The sequence below is a fragment of the Spodoptera frugiperda genome, chromosome 22 (genome assembly GCF_023101765.2).
Source record: "Spodoptera frugiperda isolate SF20-4 chromosome 22, AGI-APGP_CSIRO_Sfru_2.0, whole genome shotgun sequence".
Lineage (NCBI taxonomy): Eukaryota > Metazoa > Arthropoda > Insecta > Lepidoptera > Noctuidae > Spodoptera > Spodoptera frugiperda.
This window is the reverse complement of record NC_064233.1, coordinates 1949975-1974769: the sequence shown is the minus strand read 5'-3', so window position 1 is coordinate 1974769 and position 24795 is coordinate 1949975. Positions and strand designations below refer to the sequence as shown.

The 24795-nt window shown below is 41.6% G+C and overlaps 1 protein-coding gene and 1 long non-coding RNA gene across 10 annotated transcripts; one reads left to right on the top strand and one right to left on the bottom strand.

Moving 5' to 3' along the window:
• Nucleotides 1–860: 860 nt before the first annotated feature.
• Nucleotides 861–24739, bottom strand: LOC118279743 (ATP-dependent zinc metalloprotease YME1L). The gene is made up of 17 exons (XM_050702280.1): nt 24572–24739; nt 24287–24468; nt 19449–19625; nt 18645–18793; nt 14898–15050; nt 13893–14025; nt 13116–13218; nt 12288–12498; nt 10589–10689; nt 9642–9770; nt 7307–7470; nt 6008–6173; nt 5131–5213; nt 4491–4591; nt 3933–4084; nt 3051–3157; nt 861–2001 (listed from the first exon to the last, which is right to left on the bottom strand). Exons 1-17 carry the CDS (start codon nt 24605–24607, stop codon nt 1833–1835), a joined length of 2316 nt encoding a protein of 771 aa, XP_050558237.1. The 5' UTR covers nt 24608–24739; the 3' UTR covers nt 861–1832.
• On the top strand, nt 8178–9630 carry LOC126912063 (uncharacterized). Of its 9 annotated transcripts, none has more exons than XR_007706678.1 (4): nt 8178–8332; nt 8671–8896; nt 9122–9347; nt 9572–9630. It is a non-coding gene; the product is annotated as an uncharacterized LOC126912063 (long non-coding RNA). The 9 variants fall into 9 exon arrangements; XR_007706679.1 differs by having other exon boundaries at nt 8784–8896; nt 9235–9347; nt 9460–9618; XR_007706674.1 differs by having other exon boundaries at nt 8784–8896; nt 9460–9618.
• Nucleotides 24740–24795: the final 56 nt, after the last annotated feature.

Sequence of the window (24795 nt, the reverse complement as noted above, 5' to 3'; positions counted from 1 at the left end):
TAGGTCTTTTTTCTATACGTCAGTAAACGAGCAGACGGATCACCTGATGGTAAGCAATCAGCGTCGCTCATGGATAACCACGACACTAGGGGAATAACAAATGCGTTGCTGGTATTTTTAGGGTTAGGATTTTGAGGATCCATCACAGATGGGGCCCCGTCGTTAGCTTTGGGTAACGCTAAAGGAAAGATGAAATTCTTAATATAATTTTACTTGGGATCAGCAAAAAACTAACACTTGATATTGCTTCCCTCAAGTGGGCGCCACAATATTTTCGCCTGGGGTATCAGTGGTTCTTACGCCGACACTGAAACCAGTATAAACTTACCGTCGGCAAATTAAGGAATATTGAGGATAGTTTTCCACAAGAGACGTATTAAGTAGCTATACTGCGAAGATGTAATAGCTAAGCTGTGAAGCAATGTGAACTAACTGGATAACGAGTTCTTAAGTCATAGTAGTTGGGAGTTCGGTATCGACTGATCTTGTTTCGAGACTCCAATCAGACATTGTGTCATCAAAATCAGTTTAGCCGTTTAGGAGACAGCAAGAACGACATAGAAAAAAAACGTAGTAAATATTTGAATAATAGTACAATGCTAAGTGCATAGTTGACTCAGTAATCAAACTTGGAACTCTGTATTCTCGCTTGCTTTAAATACCAAAGATACTATTTTAGTTTGACATTGAATTAATTATTTATAATGTAAGGTTTACTCACATTAGGAGGTAGCTCGACTAATTTCGAGCTACGTCGGGGCCTATAATCAGGTACAGGTGCGTTAGTAAGCAGTCAAAGTAAATTAGTTTGTGATTCTAAATAAATAAGTTAGAGGGATTGAAAATAATGAAATCGTATGTCTGTACATGTTTAAAATTTTATTTTCAAAACTAAATAATCACTTAGTAAGTTTATATGTCGATTGTGATATTCATAAAACGATTGTAAACACACTGTCACTTGTAATAGAGTCTATTTTTCTTTCAAAATTTACTAATATTGTGAATTGTAAAGATTATTTTTTACGTAGACGCGATCTCAGGAACTACTGGTCCGATTTTAATAATTCTTTTTGTGTTGGATAGTCCATTTATTGAGGAAGGCTGTAGGCTATAAAACATCACGCTATGACCAATATGACCCGAACAGAAGTAGAAAATACGAAGAATCTATGTTGTTTAGTTGTAACATTGTTATTTTATTATCGTTTTATGAATATAACATTATTTATAAATAGTTTATAAGCTCCCATCGTCTCTTCTGTATCAAAAGGGACCCAGTAGCAATATACAACTTATAAAATTAATATATTTGAGTACTTTTCCGATGAAGTTTTCCAACAACTGGCGAAAGATGGCAGCACTTTCTTCGCTTTAGTAGATAGCCAATCACAATTCGGGACTAGTCATTTAAGTTTAGGAAGTTATTTTAATTGTGACGTCAATTTTTTTGTCAACATTTGGCCGTCCAATCACCTCTAAGGCGTAGACCGCATTACGGTTAAACCGCAGCGGTATTTATTAACCGCGGTTTGATGAAAAACAACTTGAAATACTATAACAAAAAAAGTTGCTACAAAATTTGTAATTTAGAAAATTTAGGACTTCAGATTGAAAATATCACGTGTTCAATAACAGTAGTAGGTAAACCTCGCTGTATCGCGGTAAACCATCCAAAAAAAAACCGTAACGCGGCCCAATATCACATAAAAACCGCCATCTCCGTTTCAAAACTATCTACAATCAAACGTCGACTAACTCAATTGCATGTTTTACTTATTTTTATTTAAAATGTTAACAGTGGCCTGCAAAATTTCCAATTGTCACGGTGGCTACGCGGGCGCGGGCGCGGCGCCCAGCAGGGGCCCGGGCCCGGGCGCGGCGGGGCCCGACGGGGCCGAACTGGGCGCCGGCTCCTTGCTCGGCCGCCCGTGCCGCTCCACTTTGATTTTCTCGCCGTTCATAATGGCTTTTATGTCGTCTGCGTCTAATGTTTCGTATCTGTTGACAAAATAAAACTTTAAAAAATAAAGAAAACCGCTTTCAAAAGTGCCTATGTCATGTTTTTAAGTCGGGTAATATACCTGAAACCTTCTCTTAAGTCTGAAAAAAGGTTTGGCTAGCAAAAAAAATGCCTACGGCATTTTGCGCACCTTAGGTACACATTTATACGCATAAAGAGTTAAATAAATAAATAAAAATCCTATGCTGAAAACCGCATCAAAATCTGTTCAACCAAACACGACAAAATCGCGCACAAACATACATACAAATCAATATGAGAAACTCCTTTTTTGACGTTGGTTATTAAAAATTTTAAACGTAAGACGACTTTGCCATGCATGGGTATGACGCTAGTCAAAGCATGATTTTCTCACGTGAAATTAATTTTATACTACTAATCCTTTTTAATGTATGCAAAAGGGTTACAAAGCAACACTTTCTTTGGCGGCAAAGCAACAATTTACTACTATGAGAAGAAATGTTAACGTAAACTCAAAAGTCATCAACGTCTCTTTTAAAGTCCGGGCAAATAATGATGTGAAAAAACCGTGCACGTTGATTCTGTAGCTATCTTTTGAGGAAAGAACCACAACAGTATGAGCAGACGTATTCTGATGGCATCACTACATAGTATAAAACAAAGTCGCTTTCTCTGTCTCTATGTCCCTTTGTGTGCCTAAATCTTTAAAACTACGCAACGGATTTTGATGCGGTTTTTATAATAGATAGTGAGATGCAAGAGGTAGGTTTATATGTATAATGCATGCATAATATATCACGGTTGCACCCATGCGAGGCTGGGGCGGGTCGCTAGTATATTATGTGGCGATACCTGACAAGTGAGTGGCAGAAGTCGCACATAGACTATCGACGAGCAAATCAACGGATGACGTCATAAATCCGACATCGCACATATGAAGTTTACATGCGAATAAACATGGATAGAGAATCCCAACGAACAACAGTTGGGCAGAAAGGTCGGTGGATCCTGCTTTTCTTAGGGAACCTTACTCTCTGTTCCCTAAAAGTATAACTATGTAACTCACTTTAGTAATGCTTCTGCTAATGCCTTGTGTTCCTTGGCGTGGTTGCGTAGTATCGCCTTGGCACGCTCGTAGCTGTCCGACAAGATCTTCTTGATCTCGCCGTCCACCTGTTAAGGACAAGTTATTCAGTATTAGATTAGTCTGCTACTCGGTTCCTATTGATAGTAGCGTGATGTTTTATAGCATATAGCCTTCTTTGATAAATTGACTATCTAACACAAAAATAATTATTCAATTCGAACTAGTAGTTCCGGAGATTAGTGTGTGTAAACAAAACATTCAGCTTTATAATATTTGCGTTGTAGTTAGACTAGCCTTTGTCAGCGGCTTCGCCCGCGTTCTCATGGGATAAAACCCTGTGTGTTATTCCAGACCATAATATACTCCTATTCCAAACTTCATCACGATCCCTTATGCCGCTTTGACGTGATTAAGTAACAAACATAAACACAAAGTTTCGCATATTTAATGTTAGTAAGAAGTTTCGAAGTATTGCTGGGCTTTATTCGGTTTATAGCAAATTTCTCAGTAGTAGCACAGAGTTTAGAAAAATGCCCAGTATATGGCAATAGGTTCACCCCTTATTACATGGGGCTTACAATATAAATTGTGAAAAGTGGGAGTACATTGTACAGTGGAAATCCGTGCCATAATGTGCACCTCTGCCTACCCTTTCGGGGATAAAAAGGCGTGATGATATAATAATAAAAACTATAAGCAAGCTATATGTAGCTATGTGTATAGATTTTTTTTTTATGTTAGTTGGGCCGACGTTTGTCCGCTATCTCGCCTGATGGTAAGTGATGATGCGGCCTACGATGGAGCACGTCTGCCCATAAGCAACCTATTCACTCGGGCTTTGAAGTTACTAGTTATAGTTACCAGTTCATTAGTATAGGGCCCCAGTTGCTCGGCGCCATGTAGCGCGGGCCTGGCGGGCTCGAGTGCTCGGAGCCCGACCTTCTCGCTCATGCCCCACTCGCGGACCATGTGGCACGCTATCGCCGTCGCCTGCTTCAGGTCTGAAGACGCTCCTGGGTACATAACATTTATTATTGCGCATTATTTACCAACTCCGCTCTTTCTGTGGGTCAAAAGTCCGTCTAACAGTCTCTAAAAAGTAGGATTCTGCGACCTGCCTGGTCGGAGAATCCTACTTTTGGTAGGTAGGTGATCGTGCCTGGCGGGCTTTCTACTCTACTGTTGTTCGTTGGGATTTTCTATCCATGTTTATTCGCTTGTAACGTCATCCGTTAATTTGTTCGTCGATCGTCGATCTGTTACATCTCTCATTTACTATATCCCTGAGTTGCAATACGAGATTGCTTTGTAGATGAAAACTGCATTAATTAACCTCAATCACCTAATTCTATATCAGCAATAAATGACTAAAAATACTTATACTTTTCTTATATAAATGATTTGACTTTGATAACCAACCTGATGTGATCTTCTCGGGTCCGAAGACGAGTTCCTCAGCGGCGCGGCCTCCCATCATGGTGTCCATCATCGCCAGAAGCTGCTGTTTTGTTACGTGGTATCTGAGGGGGGTAGGAAATAAATATTAACTCTTTGAATGGGGACAAAAAACTGGTGAGGGTAAATCTTTCGTTATCGTGGCCCATATGTTGTCTCGCAAATTAGATAAGGTTTTTAAAACAAAGAATCTCTCTTTAACCGAGTTTAAAAAAAGATGGGTGAATTATGTTGTACTATTTTACTTTAAATAAATAAATAAATAAATAAATGTATGTTCGCAATTATTTTGCGATTGGCTAGTTTCCTACTAGTCAAAATCAATACTTATTTCGAATCGTCAAAAACGATATTTTCTATGAATTTGAAATTAGTTAGAAAAAAATGAAATTTAAGTGGCTAATCAAATCTATGCATGAAAGTGTGATTGATTATTTTTGAATATTTTATTGTATTGAAAAGTCGAAATATTTTATTTTTGATTGAGGAAACTACCCAATTTGTTAAACCGATCTTGAAGCGGTTTTCAGAAATGTATTTATTACACTTAGGAGCAGGTTTTAGTGTATATGTCTACATAGAATACAGTAGTATCCCTGCTTACCTCTCCTTGGCGGGTATGTATGCGGTGTGTCCGAGTGACGGGCCGCGCGGGATTATGGTCACCTTGTGCAGCGGGTGGGAGTCCTGGGGGGAGGGGGGATACATAACATTATTCATTTAAAATAAATTTATTCTTATTCGCATTATTGATATATCGGTACCTTAATTAACAAACCAGTTCCTTATGAGCAATTTTTTCAGGAGACACTTATTTGTTCAATACGATGTTAACAAAAAAAAAAAGGCAAAACGTGGAGTGGTTTGACAATTAAGTAAAAGATGATGAAAATTTATCGAGATTTTTTAGATAAAATTTTCTTGGCAATAGTTATAGTTAGATTCGAGTTTCGAATTGACTTAAGAATACAATTCCCAGGTTATACACAATGTAAGGCACTCAGATTTTTGATTTTCTTAGTTATAGAGCAGACTTTAGGACTCGTCACATTACAGACAATACCCGACTACTTTCGAACCCAAAAATGACCTATAGATCATTTACAAACAAGATCTAAACCGTACTACAAGTACGCTCAACTACTTTCGAGCCCAACCAGGGCCCATAAATAAAGGAATATGAATCGTGGTTGTGGTAAATAATTAAAACGTATTTAACATTTAAGTGGAAGTTTATTTTCACTTGTGAAAAAAACGCGGCAAAACAAAAGAAAGTAAACATGACAAAAAAAAAAAACATTACATGTAGACAGCGCCACAGATACAAAATACTAATACGGTTGCGTTCCTATTTACTAACAATAAATAATTCCGAAAACTGCAATATGAAATGAAATGAATGAAAATGAAAAAGGGTTTATTCACATTACTAATTAGGTTTCACAAAATTCTTTACTTCTGCCAAGCAAATGTGAGCCTACCTTAGTGAAATAGGCGACGATAGCGTGTCCCCCCTCGTGGTAAGCAGTGATGGTGTTGGCCTCCTCATCAGGCAGCCGCGACCGTCGCTCCGGGCCCATCAGCACCTTGTCGCGCGCGTCCTCCAGGTACTTCATCGACACTGTCTTCGCACCGTCTATCGCTGCCCTGGGAGTGAAGATAGGTAATGGTTAGCAAGCTATAATCATACCAACCACTAAAAAATCCATGTCTTTATGCTAAAGTGTTTTGTTAAGTCTTTGACTGCCAATAGAAAACTGTTGAAGGCAAATCCTCCGCTACCGTCGGTCACCGGTGACCACCACGGCGTTCAAAGTGTTGAACGCTGTTCTACACTATAATGTTCTCCTGTGTCGTGTGTGCGTTTACAAACATACAAGTTCACATACACATGACACACAGACCCGAAACTACAATTTGTGGATGAAACGAAGAGTTGCGCCGTGCGGGAATCCAAGCCTCTACATGTTGTACACGCGCTCACAATTTTAATTTTATTTGCCATTTTTTTATTTCTTATGTGAAAAATTCGTTTCAGATCCTTTAGCCAAGATTTCCATAATATAATATACCAAGAATTCCATTTGAAGGTAACATTTTTATTATATTTATTTTGTGATTCCAAAAAATGCATTTTTATTCCCAAATTCACATTAGTTATAACACAATTTTAATTTCCTGTACCAGCAATTTCATTTCTTACACCAAAACATTCACTACTTATGCCAATATCCCCCCCCCCCCCTACTTACTTGAGCGCGGCCTGGTTGACCATGTTCTCGAGGTCGGCCCCGGTGAACCCGGTGGTCCCCCGCGCCAGTAATACCCCCCCCCTACTTACTTGAGCGCGGCCTGGTTGACCATGTTCTCGAGGTCGGCCCCGGTGAACCCGGTGGTCCCCCGCGCCAGTAATACCCCCCCTACTTACTTGAGCGCGGCCTGGTTGACCATGTTCTCGAGGTCGGCCCCGGTGAACCCGGTGGTCCCCCGCGCCAGTAATACCCCCCCCTACTTACTTGAGCGCGGCCTGGTTGACCATGTTCTCGAGGTCGGCCCCGGTGAACCCGGTGGTCCCCCGCGCCAGTAATACCCCCCCCCTATTTACTTGAGCGCGGCCTGGTTGACCATGTTCTCGAGGTCGGCCCCGGTGAACCCGGTGGTCCCCCGCGCCAGTAATACCTCCCCCCTACTTACTTGAGCGCGGCCTGGTTGACCATGTTCTCGAGGTCGGCCCCGGTGAACCCGGTGGTCCCCCGCGCCAGTAATACCCCCCTACTTACTTGAGCGCGGCCTGGTTGACCATGTTCTCGAGGTCGGCCCCGGTGAACCCGGTGGTCCCCCGCGCCAGTACGTCGGGGTCCACGTCCTGGTGCGCGCGGACCCGCGCCAGGTACAGCTCCAGGATCTCGCGCCGCCCGCCGTAGTCTGGGGTCGGGACGTTCACCTGCAAGGTATAATCATTCGGCTATGTGTGACTAGTGAACTGAACGCCGCGAACTTTGTTTCGCCTAGGACATTTTTCTGTGGGTCTTTATTTTTTTACATAAGAACCTTTTCGTAACAATAACAAATCCAACAAAAAAAAATTTATCGAAATCGGTTCGAGATTTGCGCTTAGCAACACATTTAGCGATTCATTTTTATAGCTATGCTTCTGTAGTCAAATATTTTTAGTATAATTCTTAACGGCTTGGCTGGACTGATATCACGGCCTCGCAGAACACCAACACGAACCAATCCAATGAACTTCCCAAAACGAACCCCAAAAAACCGGCAATGGATTTTGTAGCTCCACTTATGTTGCGTGGGTCCATGGGCGACGCTGATTGCCTACTGTCAGGTGATATACCTGCTCGTTTCTCACCTTATCGCATCTATTTATATATCGCATTTATTAAAATCTTTCTATTTGATATGAAATTTATCAAAGAAGGCTACAGGCTAAAAAACATTGCGCTACGACCAATAGGACCCGAGCAGAGCGGGTGAAACCGCGCGGAAGTAGCTAGTAATATAATCTATTATAATATTGCCCCACCTCGACATCGAACCGTCCGGGCCGCAGTAGCGCCTGGTCGAGGTCGTCCCGTCGGTTGGTGGCGCCGAGCAGTGAAGTAGCTAGTAATATAATCTATTATAATATTGCCCCACCTCGACATCGAACCGTCCGGGCCGCAGTAGCGCCTGGTCGAGGTCGTCCCGTCGGTTGGTGGCGCCGAGCAGTGAAGTAGCTAGTAATATAATCTATTATAATATTGCCCCACCTCGACATCGAACCGCCCGGGCCGCAGTAGCGCCTGGTCGAGGTCGTCTCGTCGGTTGGTGGCGCCGAGCAGTGAAGTAGCTAGTAATATAATAACAAGTATATTGCCCCACCTCGACATCGAACCGTCCGGGCCGCAGTAACGCCTGGTCGAGGTCGTCCCGTCGGTTGGTGGCGCCGAGCAGTGAAGTAGCTAGTAATATAATCTATTATAATATTGCCCCACCTCGACATCGAACCGTCCGGGCCGCAGTAGCGCCTGGTCGAGGTCGTCCCGTCGGTTGGTGGCGCCGAGCAGTGAAGTAGCTAGTAATATAATCTATTATAATATTGCCCCACCTCGACATCGAACCGCCCAGGCCGCAGTAGCGCCTGGTCGAGGTCGTCCCGTCGGTTGGTGGCGCCGAGCAGTGAAGTAGCTAGTAATATAATCTATTATAATATTGCCCCACCTCGACATCGAACCGTCCGGGCCGCAGTAGCGCCTGGTCGAGGTCGTCCCGTCGGTTGGTGGCGCCGAGCAGTGAAGTAGCTAGTAATATAATCTATTATAATATTGCCCCACCTCGACATCGAACCGCCCGGGCCGCAGTAGCGCCTGGTCGAGGTCGTCTCGTCGGTTGGTGGCGCCGAGCAGTGAAGTAGCTAGTAATATAATAACAAGTATATTGCCCCACCTCGACATCGAACCGTCCGGGCCGCAGTAGCGCCTGGTCGAGGTCGTCCCGTCGGTTGGTGGCGCCGAGCAGTGAAGTAGCTAGTAATATAATCTATTATAATATTGCCCCACCTCGACATCGAACCGCCCAGGCCGCAGTAGCGCCTGGTCGAGGTCGTCCCGTCGGTTGGTGGCGCCGAGCAGTGAAGTAGCTAGTAATATAATCTATTATAATATTGCCCCACCTCGACATCGAACCGCCCAGGCCGCAGTAGCGCCTGGTCGAGGTCGTCCCGTCGGTTGGTGGCGCCGAGCAGTGAAGTAGCTAGTAATATAATCTATTATAATATTGCCCCACCTCGACATCGAACCGTCCGGGCCGCAGTAGCGCCTGGTCGAGGTCGTCTCGTCGGTTGGTGGCGCCGAGCAGTGAAGTAGCTAGTAATATAATAACAAGTATATTGCCCCACCTCGACATCGAACCGTCCGGGCCGCAGTAGCGCCTGGTCGAGGTCGTCCCGTCGGTTGGTGGCGCCGAGCAGTGAAGTAGCTAGTAATATAATAATAGATATATTGCCCCACCTCGACATCGAACCGTCCGGGCCGCAGTAGCGCCTGGTCGAGGTCGTCCCGTCGGTTGGTGGCGCCGAGCAGTGAAGTAGCTAGTAATATAATAATATATATATTGGCCCACCTCGACATCGAACCGTCCGGGCCGCAGTAGCGCCTGGTCGAGGTCGTCCCGTCGGTTGGTGGCGCCGAGGACTATGACTCCTTCGTTCTGGTGGAAGCCGTCCATCTCCGACAGGAGCTGGTTTATTGTCTGCAAACAATTTAGAATATTTGTTAATTTACATGTATGTCAAACGTCAGGCTTTTTATCCCCGAAAGGGTAGACAGAGGTGCATATTATGGCACGGTTTAAATGTATGTGTAATAAACTAATAATATATGTTGGTTAGATCATAACTTGGTAACAACAAATTCATTTATGATATATATTTGGATTTTGATTGATGTTATAAAGAAATATAGTTGTCAGAATTATATACATATAATTATTTTAAATCCCAAAAACACCCATAAAACAAATTTTGACATCTTAAAGACAAGAAAGTCTTAACTAAAAATTACAGAGGGAGTATTAATCACGAGCAACGTGCGCAGGCGACGCGACGTAGCCCACGCACGCTGCTCGAGGTGAAGAGTTCCTCAGTGACTCGAAACTAGAAGAGCTTTTCTCCATTAAGACTTTGACTGCTAACAAAAATCTATTGATGGCAAAGCCGCTAGCGACATGTTAATTTACGTGAGTAAACCGTGTTTTTTAAATTATTTATTTATCTATCCCTGTATAGTAAATCTTTATAACTCGGGATTTTTCGTATCGGCTGCCTTTGAGACCCCGCTCTTTGTAGAGGATTTGCTTGGATTAAACGATAGGGAACTCGTGTAGGAACGTCGTAAAGTGTCAGATTGGTTTACGAATGATATTTTTATTTTACGCTTGTATGATGTACAATTATACGATGGCGGACTTAATGCCAATTTATTATGTCCCATGATAGTTATTACAAGAAAATCTGTTTAAAAGCTGCATTATAGACGTGTTATGCTAATGAGATCGTTGTGAAGGTATACCTGGTTGGCGTAGGGATGCAGTACGCTGTTGGTCCGCTTGGCGCCGACGGAGTCGATCTCGTCGATGAAGATCACGCACGGCGCGCGCTCCTTGGCCGCCTCTGGACAAACAGACATACAATTACACATTAATTTATTTATTTAATCTTTAATGTACACAATACAATTACATAGTGGTACATACGGAAAAACAATAAAATACATTAATCTACATTAGAAATAGTATCCTATATCATGATACACAAATAGGGGCTTAATTGTCTCAGCCCTCTAAAAGGCAACACACTTGCAACTCCTTTAATGTTGCGGGTGTCTATTGCCGGTGCTGATTGCTTACTATCAGATTTATTGAATCAATGAGTTTATCGTTCTATTCCATAAAAAATATATCACATTACTAGTAGATTTGATTTCATAATTTGTGGATCACTAAAGTATTGTTTTGTGTGGTGTTAGTTAACTCTGAGACTAGCCAGTTTTTATTTGAAATTGTCCACAAAATGAGACCAATTACCTCAAAAAGAGGTACCCATTCCCCAAAATGGAGGTTCAATCTCTCAAATAAGGAGTAGTAACTCCGAAAACACATATAACGACTTTTCTTATGGAATAAGCCGACAAACAAGCAGACGTAACACCTGGTGGTAAGCAATCACCGCCGCCCATGGACACTTGAAACACTAAACAAATGCGTTGCCTCCCTAAAACACGTTCCAAATCCCCAAAAAACCTGCACAAAACACCCCAAAAACAACCAAACCGACTCACTAAACAGATCCCGCACCCGTTGCCTTCACAAAACACGTTTCAAATCCCCTAAAACCTTTATAAAATCACCAAACCCACTCACTAAATAGGTCCCACACCCGTTGCCTTCACAAAACACGTTCCAAACACCCCAAAACCTGCACAAAACACCCCAAAAACCACAAAACCGACTCACTAAACAGATCCCGCACCCGTTGCCTTCACAAAACACGTTTCAAATCCCCTAAAACCTTTATAAAATCACCAAACCCACTCACTAAATAGGTCCCACACCCGTTGCCTTCACAAAACACGTTCCAAACACCCCAAAACCTGCACAAAACACCCCAAAAACCACAAAACCGACTCACTAAATAGATCCCGCACCCGTTGCCTTCACAAAACACGTTTCAAATCCCCTAAAACCTTTATAAAATCACCAAACCCACTCACTAAATAGGTCCCACACCCGTTGCCTTCACAAAACACGTTCCAAACACCCCAAAACCTGCACAAAACACCCCAAAAACCACAAAACCGACTCACTAAATAGGTCCCACACCCGTTGCCTTCACAAAACACGTTCCAAACACCCAAAACCCGCATAAAACCAGGAAATCAACTCACTAAACAGATCCCGCACCCGTTGCCTTCACAAAACACGTTTAAAATCACTATTATTAGAACTTATGACGGGATATTTACCATGTTTATTAATTTTCATGAGTTTCCGATATTTCGGCACTGTTGCAAGCGCCATGATCACGAATAAACATGGTAAATATCCCGTCATAAGTTCTAATAATAGTGTTAGTGACCATGTCAGTTTAAAAACGTTTAAAATCCCTCAAAACCTCCATAAAACCACAAACCGACTCACTAAACAGATCCCGCACCCGTTGCCTTCACAAAACACGTTTCAAATCCCCCAAAAATCACCAAACCGACTCACTAAACAGATCCCGCACCCTGCGGGCGCCCTGTCCGACGAGTATCTCGTCGAACTCGGGCCCGGCGGCGTGGAAGAAGGGCACGCGCGCCTCGCCCGCCACGGCGCGCGCCAGCAGCGTCTTGCCCGTGCCCGGCGGGCCCACCAGGAGCACGCCCTTCGGCAACTTGCCGCCTAGTGTTGAGAACTTCTCCGGGGACTTTAGGAATTCAACCTGCGGGTAGGAAATAAGAATAAGTAATACATATTTAAGAGGGTCTTTTCTGTATTGTGTTTTATTATGAATATGAAATGAGAATTAAACATTTAAAGAAATTGTGTTTGAACTTCTTTTATTTCTTCTTTACTTACTTACTTATCAAGTCTTGCTTGCGCATATATTAAACGTTATACAATATTTTTCAATTGCAAAATTCTTATAATGTTTAGCGTGATCCCAGAATTAAATTAAATGCCGATACGATAGCAGTATTTTTTTAATAACATTACCCCACACTAGGATTTTCTCCTGTGTCGTGTGTACGTTTACAAACATACAAGTTCACATGCACATGACACTCAGACCCGGAACAACAATCTGTAGTTCACACAGAGTTGCTCCGTATTTCAAATGACTTTTATAAGATTTTAGGGAACAGAGAGTAAAGTTCCCTAAGGAGGATCCTCCGACCAGGCGAGGTGATCGTGTCTGGCGTGCTTTCTGTCCAACTGTTGTTCGTAAGGATTTTCTATCCGTGTTTATTCGCATGTAAAGTTCGTAATATGTACAATGTAGGATTATTCCTATTATTCTACATAGTATTTTTTTATATAATTAATGCAGGTACTTACGACATCTTTAAGCTCCTGTTTCGCCTCATCAGCTCCCTTGACATCGTCGAATGTGACGGAGATGTCCTCCGGGTCCACCTCCACTTGGTTGCCCAACTGGATCCTGGAATTATGACGGGTATATTGACAAGGAGGCAGTGTTGTGAAATTCTCATTTTGTATTGTAAACATCATGTCTTATATACCCAGAAAAGGTTAGATAGTCACGCTTAGTGCGAAACGTATAACGTAACGTATGGGGGAGTCATGCCGAAACGAATGGGTTTTTTAAACTTAGTCCCACACTACGGTTTTCTCCCGTATCGTGGGTGCATTTACAAACATACAAGTTACAACAATACACCTAACACCCAGACCCGAAACAACAATTTCTGAATCACCCAAAGAGTTGCTCCGCGCGGAAATCGAACCCGCTACACACTGCGCGGCAGCCGGTTGCTCAGCCACCGCTCAGTCACGTGACAAAAGTCAAAGTGACATTAACGTAGTGTCGTGAAGGAGTATTTTATGCAACCTCGACTAGTTTCAAGCTACGCTAGGGGCCCATAGTTTTAGCATATACTTGAATGTTTTCTAACTCTATTGCATCCTAGCTATTAAGTCATTGACTGCCAACAGAAAACTGTTGAAGACAAATCCTCCGCTAACGTCGGTCACCGGTGACCACCACGGCGTTCAATTGTGTCTGTGAAATTCTTTGTGTCTGTTATTGTTTAGTACTGAATAAATGTTTTATCTATCTATCTATCTATCAATGGGTTAAGCAGACTGACTGACCGGAAGACGGTGCCGCTGACGGAGGCCATGAGGCTGACGAAGATGGCGAGGAACAGCACGATGGTGAGCAGCTGCTGCACCAGCTTCAGGTACTTGGACGCCTTCGTACCGCGCACGTTGTCTGGGTGAGAACCTGTGGGGAATAATAGAATAAAAGGATAGAATATGGTAAAATTATTGTTTGTGTAAAACAACTCACATAAAAATAACAAAAAAGAAAACTAACGTCACGCCTTTTATCCCCGAAGGGGTAGGCAGAGGTGCACATTATGGCACGTAATGCCGCTATATAATGTACACCCACTTTTCACTATTTGTGTTATAAGTCCCATGTAATAGGGGGTGAGATACACAATTCCAGACTCCGTGCTACTACTGACATATTTTCGAAAAACCGAAAAAAGCCCAGTAATACTTTGCCCGACTCGGGAATCAAACCCGAGACCTCTTGTCCGGCAGTTGCACTTGCGACCACTCGACCAACGACGTCACTACCACCCGCGACTACCAATTTTGCGAAATTCTGAATATTATGCTTATGATTCCAATTAAAAAGTCTACATAGGTACCTGCGAGAAAGAAACGACTGAATATACAAGGTGCAAACGGAATGCTCCCGAAAAACGCTTTTCCACCAGAGATGCTATGTAGTTATGCTACGAAGATGTAATAGCTAAGCTGTGAAACTATGTGACCGTTTCCACTGATACTGAGCTATGTAGCTGTGCGAGGAAGATGCGCAGCTCGAGTACGCGATGTATCGATAGTAGGGAATTCATCCATAGTATGCATCTTTCTATACAAAAACATATTTTAGCTAAACCCGTTTCCACAAGTGCTAAGCTATGTGTACCAATGAATATGATTGGTGGAAACCAAACGCATCCACAGCAACGTAGCATAGCACATATCTAATGGAAAATCACCGTCAGATTGCCACATTAGTCGAATAACTAGACAGTTTCGTAAAAACCATCACTTAACCCCCCCCCCCCTCCCACATACCTGCGAGGTACCCCTCAGCGAAGGCGATCTTGATCTTATCCTTCTGTTGATGCGTGAGGTGTGAGGAGTCTTCGTTGAGTAGCTTCTCTAGTCTGGGGGCCACCTCGGGGTTCGGGGGCTGCTGTTTATCTACGGGGTCCTGCGTGCCTAGGCCTGGAACCGAACACCAGTACCATTAACTTTTTATACATCAAATGATAAATGATAAATAAATGAGGGATCGTTTTGTTGGTTAGTGGGGGAGGGGATCGTTTTGTTGGTTAGGTGGGGAGGGGGGATCGTTTTCGTGGTTAGGGGGAGGGGGTGGATCGTTTTAGGCCGGAACTCCACCAAAGCAGAGATGTGTGCGGTGTGCTGTGTGCTGTGCGAGAAGAGATGTTTTTCAGCTCGGGTGCGGGGCGTTGAGTGCTCAGTACGCATTCTGACATGGCCGGCCGGCGCGCGCGCGGGGTTCTGCGGGTTGCTAGCGGGCGAGAGGGGGGAGGGTGACATCGCTCACTGCACGCCGCTCACATCTCTCGTCTCCACTGCGCGTCGTCCGCGCTCAGCTCACATCTCCGCTTCCATCGCGACATACAAATATTACACATCTCCGCACAGCGATCTCCACTGAAGCTGAGCGGAGAGGAGACGTGTCAATAACTCAATTCTATTGGTTGTTTAAAAAACATCTCCTCTCCGCTCGTCTCGTCTCCGCTTTGGTGGAGTCCCGGCCTTAGTGGTTGGGGGAATCATTTTGGTGGTTAGGGGGGGAGGGTGCAACGATTTGGTGGTTAGGGGGGATCGTTTTAGTGTTTAGGGGGGAAGGTGGATTGTTTTGGTGGTTAGGAGTTTGAGGAGTATATCTGAAACCTAAGCTTTTTGAAAGTTTCAGACCATCAAAAGAGGTAAAAAGGTCTACTCGAAACAAATAATCTACAAATAAACGGACAGAACAATTTTTGTGGGGGAAACCATCCAATGTTTCTCACGCCTTGGGCGAGGCGAGAGAGAGTGTCAGACTCTTACTGACTAAAAACCACCTCGTTCCTACTCCTGCTTTTCGAACCAAAGCCCCGGTAAACCCGCTAGTTAGTCCGCAGCTCCGGATCAGGCATCAGCCCTACTGGGCCCCATCTGTGGTGGTCTGATGGCTCTTTGAGCCGCACGGGGACAGAACAACTTACGTAATCTAAGTTTTTAAACTGACATTGTCACTAACACTATTATATATATACCAGTTAATCCGTGATCATGGCACTTGCAACAGTGCCGAAATATCGGAAACTCACCAAAATGAATAAACATGGTAAATATCCCGTGATAAGTTCTAAAGTCAAAAGTCAAAGTCAAAGTCAAAGTCAAAATTATTTATTTCAATTAGACCAGGAAGGCACTTTTGAACGTCAAAGCAAATATAATAATATTAATAACGTCAGTCTGTCGGTCAGTCCTCTAGTGAAGCTATTTGCTCGTTCCAAAGTGTAGATTCCTATGGAGAAGAACGAGCAAGAAACTCCATAGGTTACTCTTTTCCAATCAGATTCACAATACAATTCATGGTTACATTGTTTCGATTGCTTCAACTATGTGAGAACAATGTAAAACTAATATTTAGTCAAAGTGATAGAAAAAGAAAATAACCCTGAGGACAACAATCTTAATGCAGTCCGGAGCTGACCAGTCCCAGTTGACAGCGCCCGTTCACGAACATGACACGTACACCAGCACCGCCCAACTCAACCATCTTGCAGGGAATCGAGCGATCCAATGCCCGTGCCACCGCCAATGAGACCTTTGAGTGAGCATGACAACTCCAAGCTGACACAAGTGCATTCTACTAGTCTAATACAGTTTTAGCTAATTACAGGGCTCTCACATTTACAATGATTGTATCTAATTTAACAGAACAAATTGAAATAACATGGTTTTATTATTACATTATTGGAATTACTTTATTTTTTCGTTACCCTGTGGAGCTGGACCAGCCTGCCTCCAAGCATTTTTATCCTCTATATAATCATTCAATTTGTAGTATGCTAATCTACACATCGTTTTTTTAATACATAATTTAAATTGTCTTTCATTTAGGTGTTTTATTGCCTCTGGAATTTTGTTATAACATTTAACACCGAATCCCATGAACGACTTACTTATTTTTGACAATCTAAAGAATGGCTGGCTCAATCTATCCTTATGTCTAGTTTCATAATTGTGTCTGTCAGACACTTTGTCAAACAAGTTTAGATTTTTCCTAACATACATAATGTTTTCATAGATAAATTGACATGGAACGGTCATAATATTGATCTCCTTAAACTTTTCCCTGAGAGATTCGCGACGACCAAGATTGTAGATAGCTCTGACGGCGCGCTTTTGTAAAATAAAAATAGACTCAATGTCAGCAGCCTGTCCCCACAGTAAAATGCCGTACGACATGATGCTATGGAAGTAACTGAAGTACACTAGTCTTGCCGTGTCTATGTCGGTTAACTGTCGGATTTTCCAGACAGCATAAGCTGCAGAGCTTAATCGTCCCGCTAGAGATGTAATGTGAGGACCCCATTGCAATTTGTCGTCTACGGTGATTCCCAGGAAAGTAGTCTCTTTTACAAATTCTAATTTTTCACAATTCAATAATATGTCACATTTATTACTTTTAACATTTGGCAAAACAAATCTAATACATTTTGTCTTTTTATCGTTTAAGACTAAGTTATTGGCTGTAAACCAATTCTGAATCTTCATTAGAGCATCATTTACGTCGTCATAATTATTTGTTCGTCTGTTTATTTTAAAAACTAGAGATGTGTCATCAGCAAATAATACCATTTGAGGTTCATTTTTGAATAAATGGGGCAAGTCATTTATATATGCCAAAAATAGGAATGGACCTAGTATTGATCCCTGAGGTACACCCATAGATACGCTAGCCCCATGTGAGTTTACTTTGTTTATTTGAACTTTAAGTTGCCTATCCTGAAGGTATGACTTTAATAGATTTAGCGATACCCCTCGAATGCCGTAGTGTTCTAGCTTCAGCAACAAAGTCCCATGCTCAACACAGTCAAATGCCTTCGAAAGGTCACAAAATATTCCGATAGCGTCCTGAGCTTCTTCCCACGAGGCGAAAATCCGTTTAATCAGAGCTACCCCCGCGTCAGTAGTAGAGCGTCCTTTGGTAAACCCGTATTGTTGATCATGAAAGATAGAATTCATGTTAAAGTGACGCAGCATCTGAGTAAGTATCAGTTTTTCAAATACTTTACTGAGTACTGGTAAAATAGAGACCGGCCTATAGTTATTGGGTTCTGCACTATCACCGGATTTAAATAATGGAACTACTTTACTATGTTTCATTAAATTTGGAAAAACTCCTTGATCTACACTTTTGTTAAAAATTAAAGCTAGATGAGGCGCTATAGTCTCTATAAAAGACCTACATATCCTAACCGACATTCCCCAGAGATCTTCAGTCTACTTAACTTTAATATCTTTAAATGCTTTGATGACTGCTTGTGGGTTTGTGTATTGAAATCGGAAATCAGAAGTGCATTCTTTAACATTACTTTTAAGAAGCTCGATAGAAAGAGATGGAGACGATTTCAATGCTTCCGTAGTTTTTAGCGGAATATTCTTAAAGAAACTTTCGAATTCCTGAGCAACTTTTAAATTTGTACTGATGCGTCCGTTTTCAGTATTTAAATTAAATTCAACATTACGTGGTTTATTTCTACCTGTCTCGTTATTAATCTAATAATAACTTACGTAATCTATTGATAATGTTGGGGTTCCGCTTGAGGTCTGCGTGTATGGCGCGCTCGGTCTTGAACCCGCGCACCTGCACCGCGTACTGGAAGCTGGGCCCTTCCATGCTGCGCGCCAGCAGGCCCACGAAGTTGTCTGTGAAGCTGAACCTGGAAGCAGAATGGTTGATAGTTAAAATAGATGATTATGGCACCAGCTCTACTCTTCCCGCGGGTGTCGTATACCTGAATAAGGGACTACACTATTAACGGAGACCGGGCAGCAGCGCTCTCTGATAAACCTGAACCTTTTATACTGCGATCTGAACTCGCAACTCGCATACCAAGAGTCATCTTTAGTTTCTTATTGTAATTAGTACCTTAGCATGTAACTGTTTTTTGGCTCTAATCAATAAGATAAAATAAAATAAGAGTGGAGACAATTGAAAATCTAATTTATAGCAATCTCCGTCAATCTCCGAGTGAGTGAGGTTACCGGAGGCCTAATTAACCCCCTTCCCAATCTTTCTAATCCCCGATTCCCCAAAAATACTTAAAATCCTGACCCCCCCAAAGGCCGGCAACCCACTTGTGATGCCTTTGATGTTTGAGTTATCCATGGGCGGCGACGATTGCTTACCATCAGGTGGTCCGTTTGCTCGTTTACCGACTTATATCATAAAAAAAAATTAATAGCGCTTTACCAGATATCAGTGATCTACCATTATGAAAACCACATATTTTCCTCGTTTACGTTTTTGCCATTTCTAAAATACGATATAGTTTAGTTGTAATAAATGCTTTTTTATTTAGACATTGTAGTTACCTGGTATTCTTCTTGGAGAGATGCACAGTGACGGTGGGTAGCTGTGACCAGCCATTCTTGTTCTTGTCGAAGGTGTCTGCGGAGACGTGGGACACCTTGCGGGAGGACGCTAGCTCGCGGAGACGCGGACGGCACGCCTTACTCGCGAGAGTACGAAGCTCTATGCTTCTCATCTCACTGGAACAATTAAAAAGGATTTTATACATAAAAGTCAACGTCAGCAGGCGTCGCGGCATGCCCAGGAGTTGATGGGACGAACTGGACACCTAAGATAAGGATTGGCCGCAGAAAGCTCTGCACAGAGAGGAGTGGAAGGAGGGTAGGGAGGCCTTTGCCCTGCAGTGGGACGACAACGACTAAAAATACATAGAAGTAGATCACTTCCAACTAGCTGATGTGGAAGTCATTGGGAGAAGACTGTGTGAGGCAGTGGTGTTTTTTTTAGTAGAGGGGAATCATCCATCCGCCATACAATCCATCCGTGGACAGAGTGGCTTTTTTTAAGGGGGAGGAAAATTATCCAATGACTTCTCCCGCCTTGGGTGAGGCGAGAGGGTTCCTATTCCTGTTCTTCGAGCCGAAGCCCCTGTAACCCACTAGGTAGTCCACGGTTCCGGTATAGTGTGGCTGATATGATGGTTTTAAATCATTAAAGTAGGTCCTTTAACTCGAGCGGAGCGCCATCTACATTATTTACTCATTTAACCAATAGTTACAATAACACAATGGGGCCGTATTTTTTGGTCACCGGATAGCGCAAAACTAGCAGAAGTCTGTTTGACCAATCAGACCGCGTTTCCACTGACGTAGAGCGGGGCGGAGAGGAGCTTAGCGGTGCACGAATTGACCAATCACTATGCTCGAAATCTTTTTCATTGAAGCGGAGCGGAGATTGGCTTTAGCTCACTGTCGCACGCAGTTGTTAAAAATTTTAACGTCCAATGATATGATACTAGCTAATTCCCTATTGGACGAAGAACGATAGGACCACACTAGCGAAATCTCGTGAGCAAAGTTATAGTTGTTTCCATGCTTGAAGAAAGTGTCATCCGACCTAGCGTCATCTCGTAAGCAAAGATACTGTAGTTCCTAGTGATTTATTATCATCCATTCTCATTCATCTTGAGTATTTCTTAAATAGCTCTTGTTTGTGTAGTGAAATTACATTATCATAGCTATAAAAAATCCACGCACCTCTGCCTACCTCTTATCTTTGTTAGCCTTTTATCAACTAGGTTGGGGTCATTATTTAGTTTCAACCAGATTCCTATCTTTATGTCAAGCGAGTACACTAATATAGATACATACCAGGGGCGTAGTTAGAGCCGTATCTGCCTTATCAATTATACGGGGTCTCCGAGCTACGGGGGCCCCAACGTGCGTGAGCAAAAAATAAATACACACACACACAACGTCACGCCTTTTATCCCCGAAAGGGTAGGCAGAGGTGCACATTACGGCACGTAATGCCGCTGTACAGGATATGGCAATGGGCTCACCCCCTATTACATGGGACTTAAAACACAAATGGTGAAAAGTGGGTGTACAAAAAATAAATAGTTCCGAATTTATTATTTCATTTCAGAAATTATAAAAATCCAAATAATGAATTTCTTTTTTTTTCGCGTAAAGCTTGCGTTCAAAAGTTAGCAAACACGGGCTCGCTGTTATAGCATATGTAAGTTTTTTCTTTGAGGCTTGGGCGACAAGTAAATGAAAAATGGGTACCCCAAACAATTTTTTATACGGGTCCCGCCACAAGGCACGCAACGCTACTGATACATACATACAGTCATAAAATATTAAACACCAATTTTTTTTCTCCTTTCTAAATAATCTTAGAAAGTACATATAGCTCGGAAAAGTTACATGAGAAGCGAGCGTCCTAAACCTTTGGACTCCGGGCAGAATCCAACTACACATAAATAAAATTAATCTCGCTTCACACAAATCCTCAAAACGCGAAAGAATAAAAGAACCATTATAATATAAAAACATTGTAATCTACATAGAAAGTAAACACGGATAGTCGACAACGATGACGTCACTATTTTGTATTTACTAGTTATCTTGCCAAGCTTGTCACACTCAGATAAACAGACATAACAAGTATTATATTCTATATTTACATACAATATTAGCATATTATAACGGTACAATATAGTTAATAGTCACGTATCACCACCTCTACTCTTCTCGCGGGTGTCGTATACCCGACTAAAGGTGCATAGGCCCGCATCGCACGCATTCCAAATGACGTCATCAGTACGCATCGCATGTAGGCATTGCCGATGATGCGGTCCGTACGATGCATTCAGTGGACGCAGTTGTATGAGTTTCTATACAAGACAAACTAAAATCCGTTGCGTACGATGCGGGTCTGTGGACGCGTACCCTAAGAAGGGACTACATATTAGACAGAGACCGCGCAGCAGCACTCTGATAAACCTGAACCTTTTACACTGCGATCTTCAACCCACTCGCATACGTCGAGATTATTTACAATATTATTTATTAAAGACGTTGACTTGACTTTGACTTTGACCAGGGGTCACCAACCTTTTCTTGGTCAAGGTTGAGTCCGTTTCAACCAGGCTAAGCTATGTGTACCAATGAATATGATTGGTGGAAGCCAAACGCATTCACAGTAACATAGCATAGCACATCTCTGGTAGAAAAGCAACCTTTTCTTTTCAGGGGGGAAAATCATCCAATAACTTCTCTGTCCAGGGCAAGGCGAGAGGGAGTGTCTCTTACTGACTAAAAACCACCCCGTTCCTTCTCCTGCTTTTCGAGTCGGAGCCCTGGTAAACCCGCTAGGTAGTCCACAGCTCAGAAAAGCACGCTAAGGTTCGTATTTTTGTTTACATATAATTATTAGTAAGCAATAAGTCAATGACCTTTAGTTAAAGTTGTTTACTATACACATTACATATGAATAATATTAAACTGCTGTGCACTTAGGTCAATATCACCTCTACACGAATTTACATAAAAAACATAATTTCTTGTACAAATACATACACTAGCTAGTGTGAAATACTTTAAATATAAGTGTTTTAAAAATGTTTTAACATGTATGATATTAAAAAAGAAGAAAAGATTTGTCAAAATTCAGAAATAAATAACACTATATCTGAGTTTCAAATCATAACACAGACTTCTTGGTTGAGTTCTTTACGAATGAGTTGTCGACTTGCTTGTTTTTTAAACATACATATTTTGGGTTCTGGGGTTCAAGTCAAGGGCCTAAAACCATTGAGATAGACCTGGATTTTAACTAGTTTAAAGATTAAATAATTTTGAGTTTATGAGTAAACATAATTATGAGTTTTTTTCATACAATTTTTGATTGAGAGTCAATCAACGGATAGAACTACATGTTTGTTGGAACCATCTACATAACACATTTTACCTATAACTATTGGATATTGGACCCAAGATTATGAGAATAAAATCTGTAAATAATTGAAAATGATAAAGTAGGAGGCTCGGATGTCAAAAACTCTTTTTAAGAAACTTTTAGTCTATTGATAAAAGATAATTCATGTGTTTTATGTCAGAACGTGATCTACATGAGATACAATTGCATTTCCTATTGTGTCTTATACCGAAAGTCAAGTGGTGAAAAGTTCATTTCTAACATTTGATGGGGGAGGATGGTAAAGTAGATATATTGAACCCAAAATATGTTGTAACAAGCACCTAGCTTCACTGATAGACAGACAGACGGACAATTCAATTTAATGTTTCAAAAGTGCCTAATTTAGGATTAATTGAAATAAATGCCTTGACTTTGAATCTCACACCTCTCAGACAATGTCAAAATTTGCATAATTTTTGTTTATATTCCTTGGTTAATGTTCCAAGTTCAATGTTAAGTTTAATATTGTATTTATTTAGGTTTTTTCTTGTGTTGTATGTCTATTAACTGAGTATTAGATTTAATTCATCTGTATTGTGCATGTGCAACGTGCATGTGTAATCCATTTTTTCTTTTATTATAACTTAACAAGGTACACAATGTCCATTACATTAATTTCTACTGAGCTTTTAGCCAATTATAAAAAAATATTATTGTTTATTCAGCTCTGTATGAGTATCGCAGACTGACGGAGTGGTTGGCATGCAACATGTAACGGGTTCAATTCCCACACAGAGCATCACTTTGTGTGATTCACAAACAGTTGTTTTGGGTCTGGGTGTGATGTGTATATTTACTTGTATGTTTGCACCCACGACGCAGGAGAATATATTCAGAGTAAATTCCACTACATACAATTTTTATACTGAGCATTTAGCCAATTAGAAAATAATCTAATTGGATATTACTATTTTAATAAGATAGATATCAACAATCAATGGACAGAAGGGATTTGATTGTGTTAATATCAAACACTGTGCTAAAACATTTTCTTAAAATACCAATGTTTAGTCAGATCTCATTGACTCAGTGCCAATAGCAATCTTATTGGAATAGGCCAACAAAATTAGCAAAATTATTACATCTAAAGAGTTTACACACAGGCTCCGTGATACAGTTGCCTTTGCCAGTCTTATGAATGGTCTACCTTGTCGATTGTTTGTTTTAAAATGAGAACATAACTAACAATAGTCTGTTTACATATTTTACAATGAAAACAACGCCTCGTACTAATAACATAACCTTACTTATGTAATACTGTAGTCTTATTTGAATTTTACTGCACATTCAGTAATGTTTTTAAGGATTATTACTCTGAAATCAATCACTAGGAAATACTAAAGACAATTTCATGTTATTTTATATAACAGGCATTGGAATATCTTATTCAGCCTTGTCGGTGTACTGTACATACCTTAAGACATTCTTATCAAAGTTCCTGATAGTTTCTTCAAGACTTTCCTTACAAATTATTGCGTCATACACTGCTGCCGAGCTTTCTTGCCCCCTCACATTTTTACTTTTCCCACTGTTTTGCTTACGATGTCGGAAAACACTTGAGTATCTTGAAGATAATTGGCTAAAACTAACTAAAATCTGCAATGACAAAAGGTTATATTATTAATGACAAAACAGTTTTCATTTACACTTGCTAGTCCATGTTTTTTGCAGTTATAGACCGCGGATAGTGGCTGTTTACCTGGTTTTGGGTGTTTAAAGAATTCAATGAGAACATGTTACATGTAGATGGTTATTGAGTGTATTTTTCTGTAAGAAGTAGTGCACTCGAAAATTTTGTAGGCTCTCACGTCAAACTTAATTTTCGCAGTGAAAAAAAAATGGCTATAGAGTTGAGACCAAGAAAAGTGTCATATTTAGACGATTGACTAAAGTTACTATTAGATTTTTTTAATTGGTCAATGT

Bases quoted from the DNA above. Each gene is read 5' to 3' on its own strand.
- LOC118279743 (XM_050702280.1), bottom strand. From the start codon at position 24,607: ATGTTCTCATTGAATTCTTTAAACACCCAAAACCAG. The intron at 15,051-18,644 runs GTAAGTTATTAT...GTTCGGTTCCAG, and splicing joins CAACATTATCAATAGATTAC to GCCTAGGCACGCAGGACCCC. The intron at 4,592-5,130 runs GTAAGCAGGGAT...TACCCCCCTCAG, and splicing joins TACATACCCGCCAAGGAGAG to ATACCACGTAACAAAACAGC.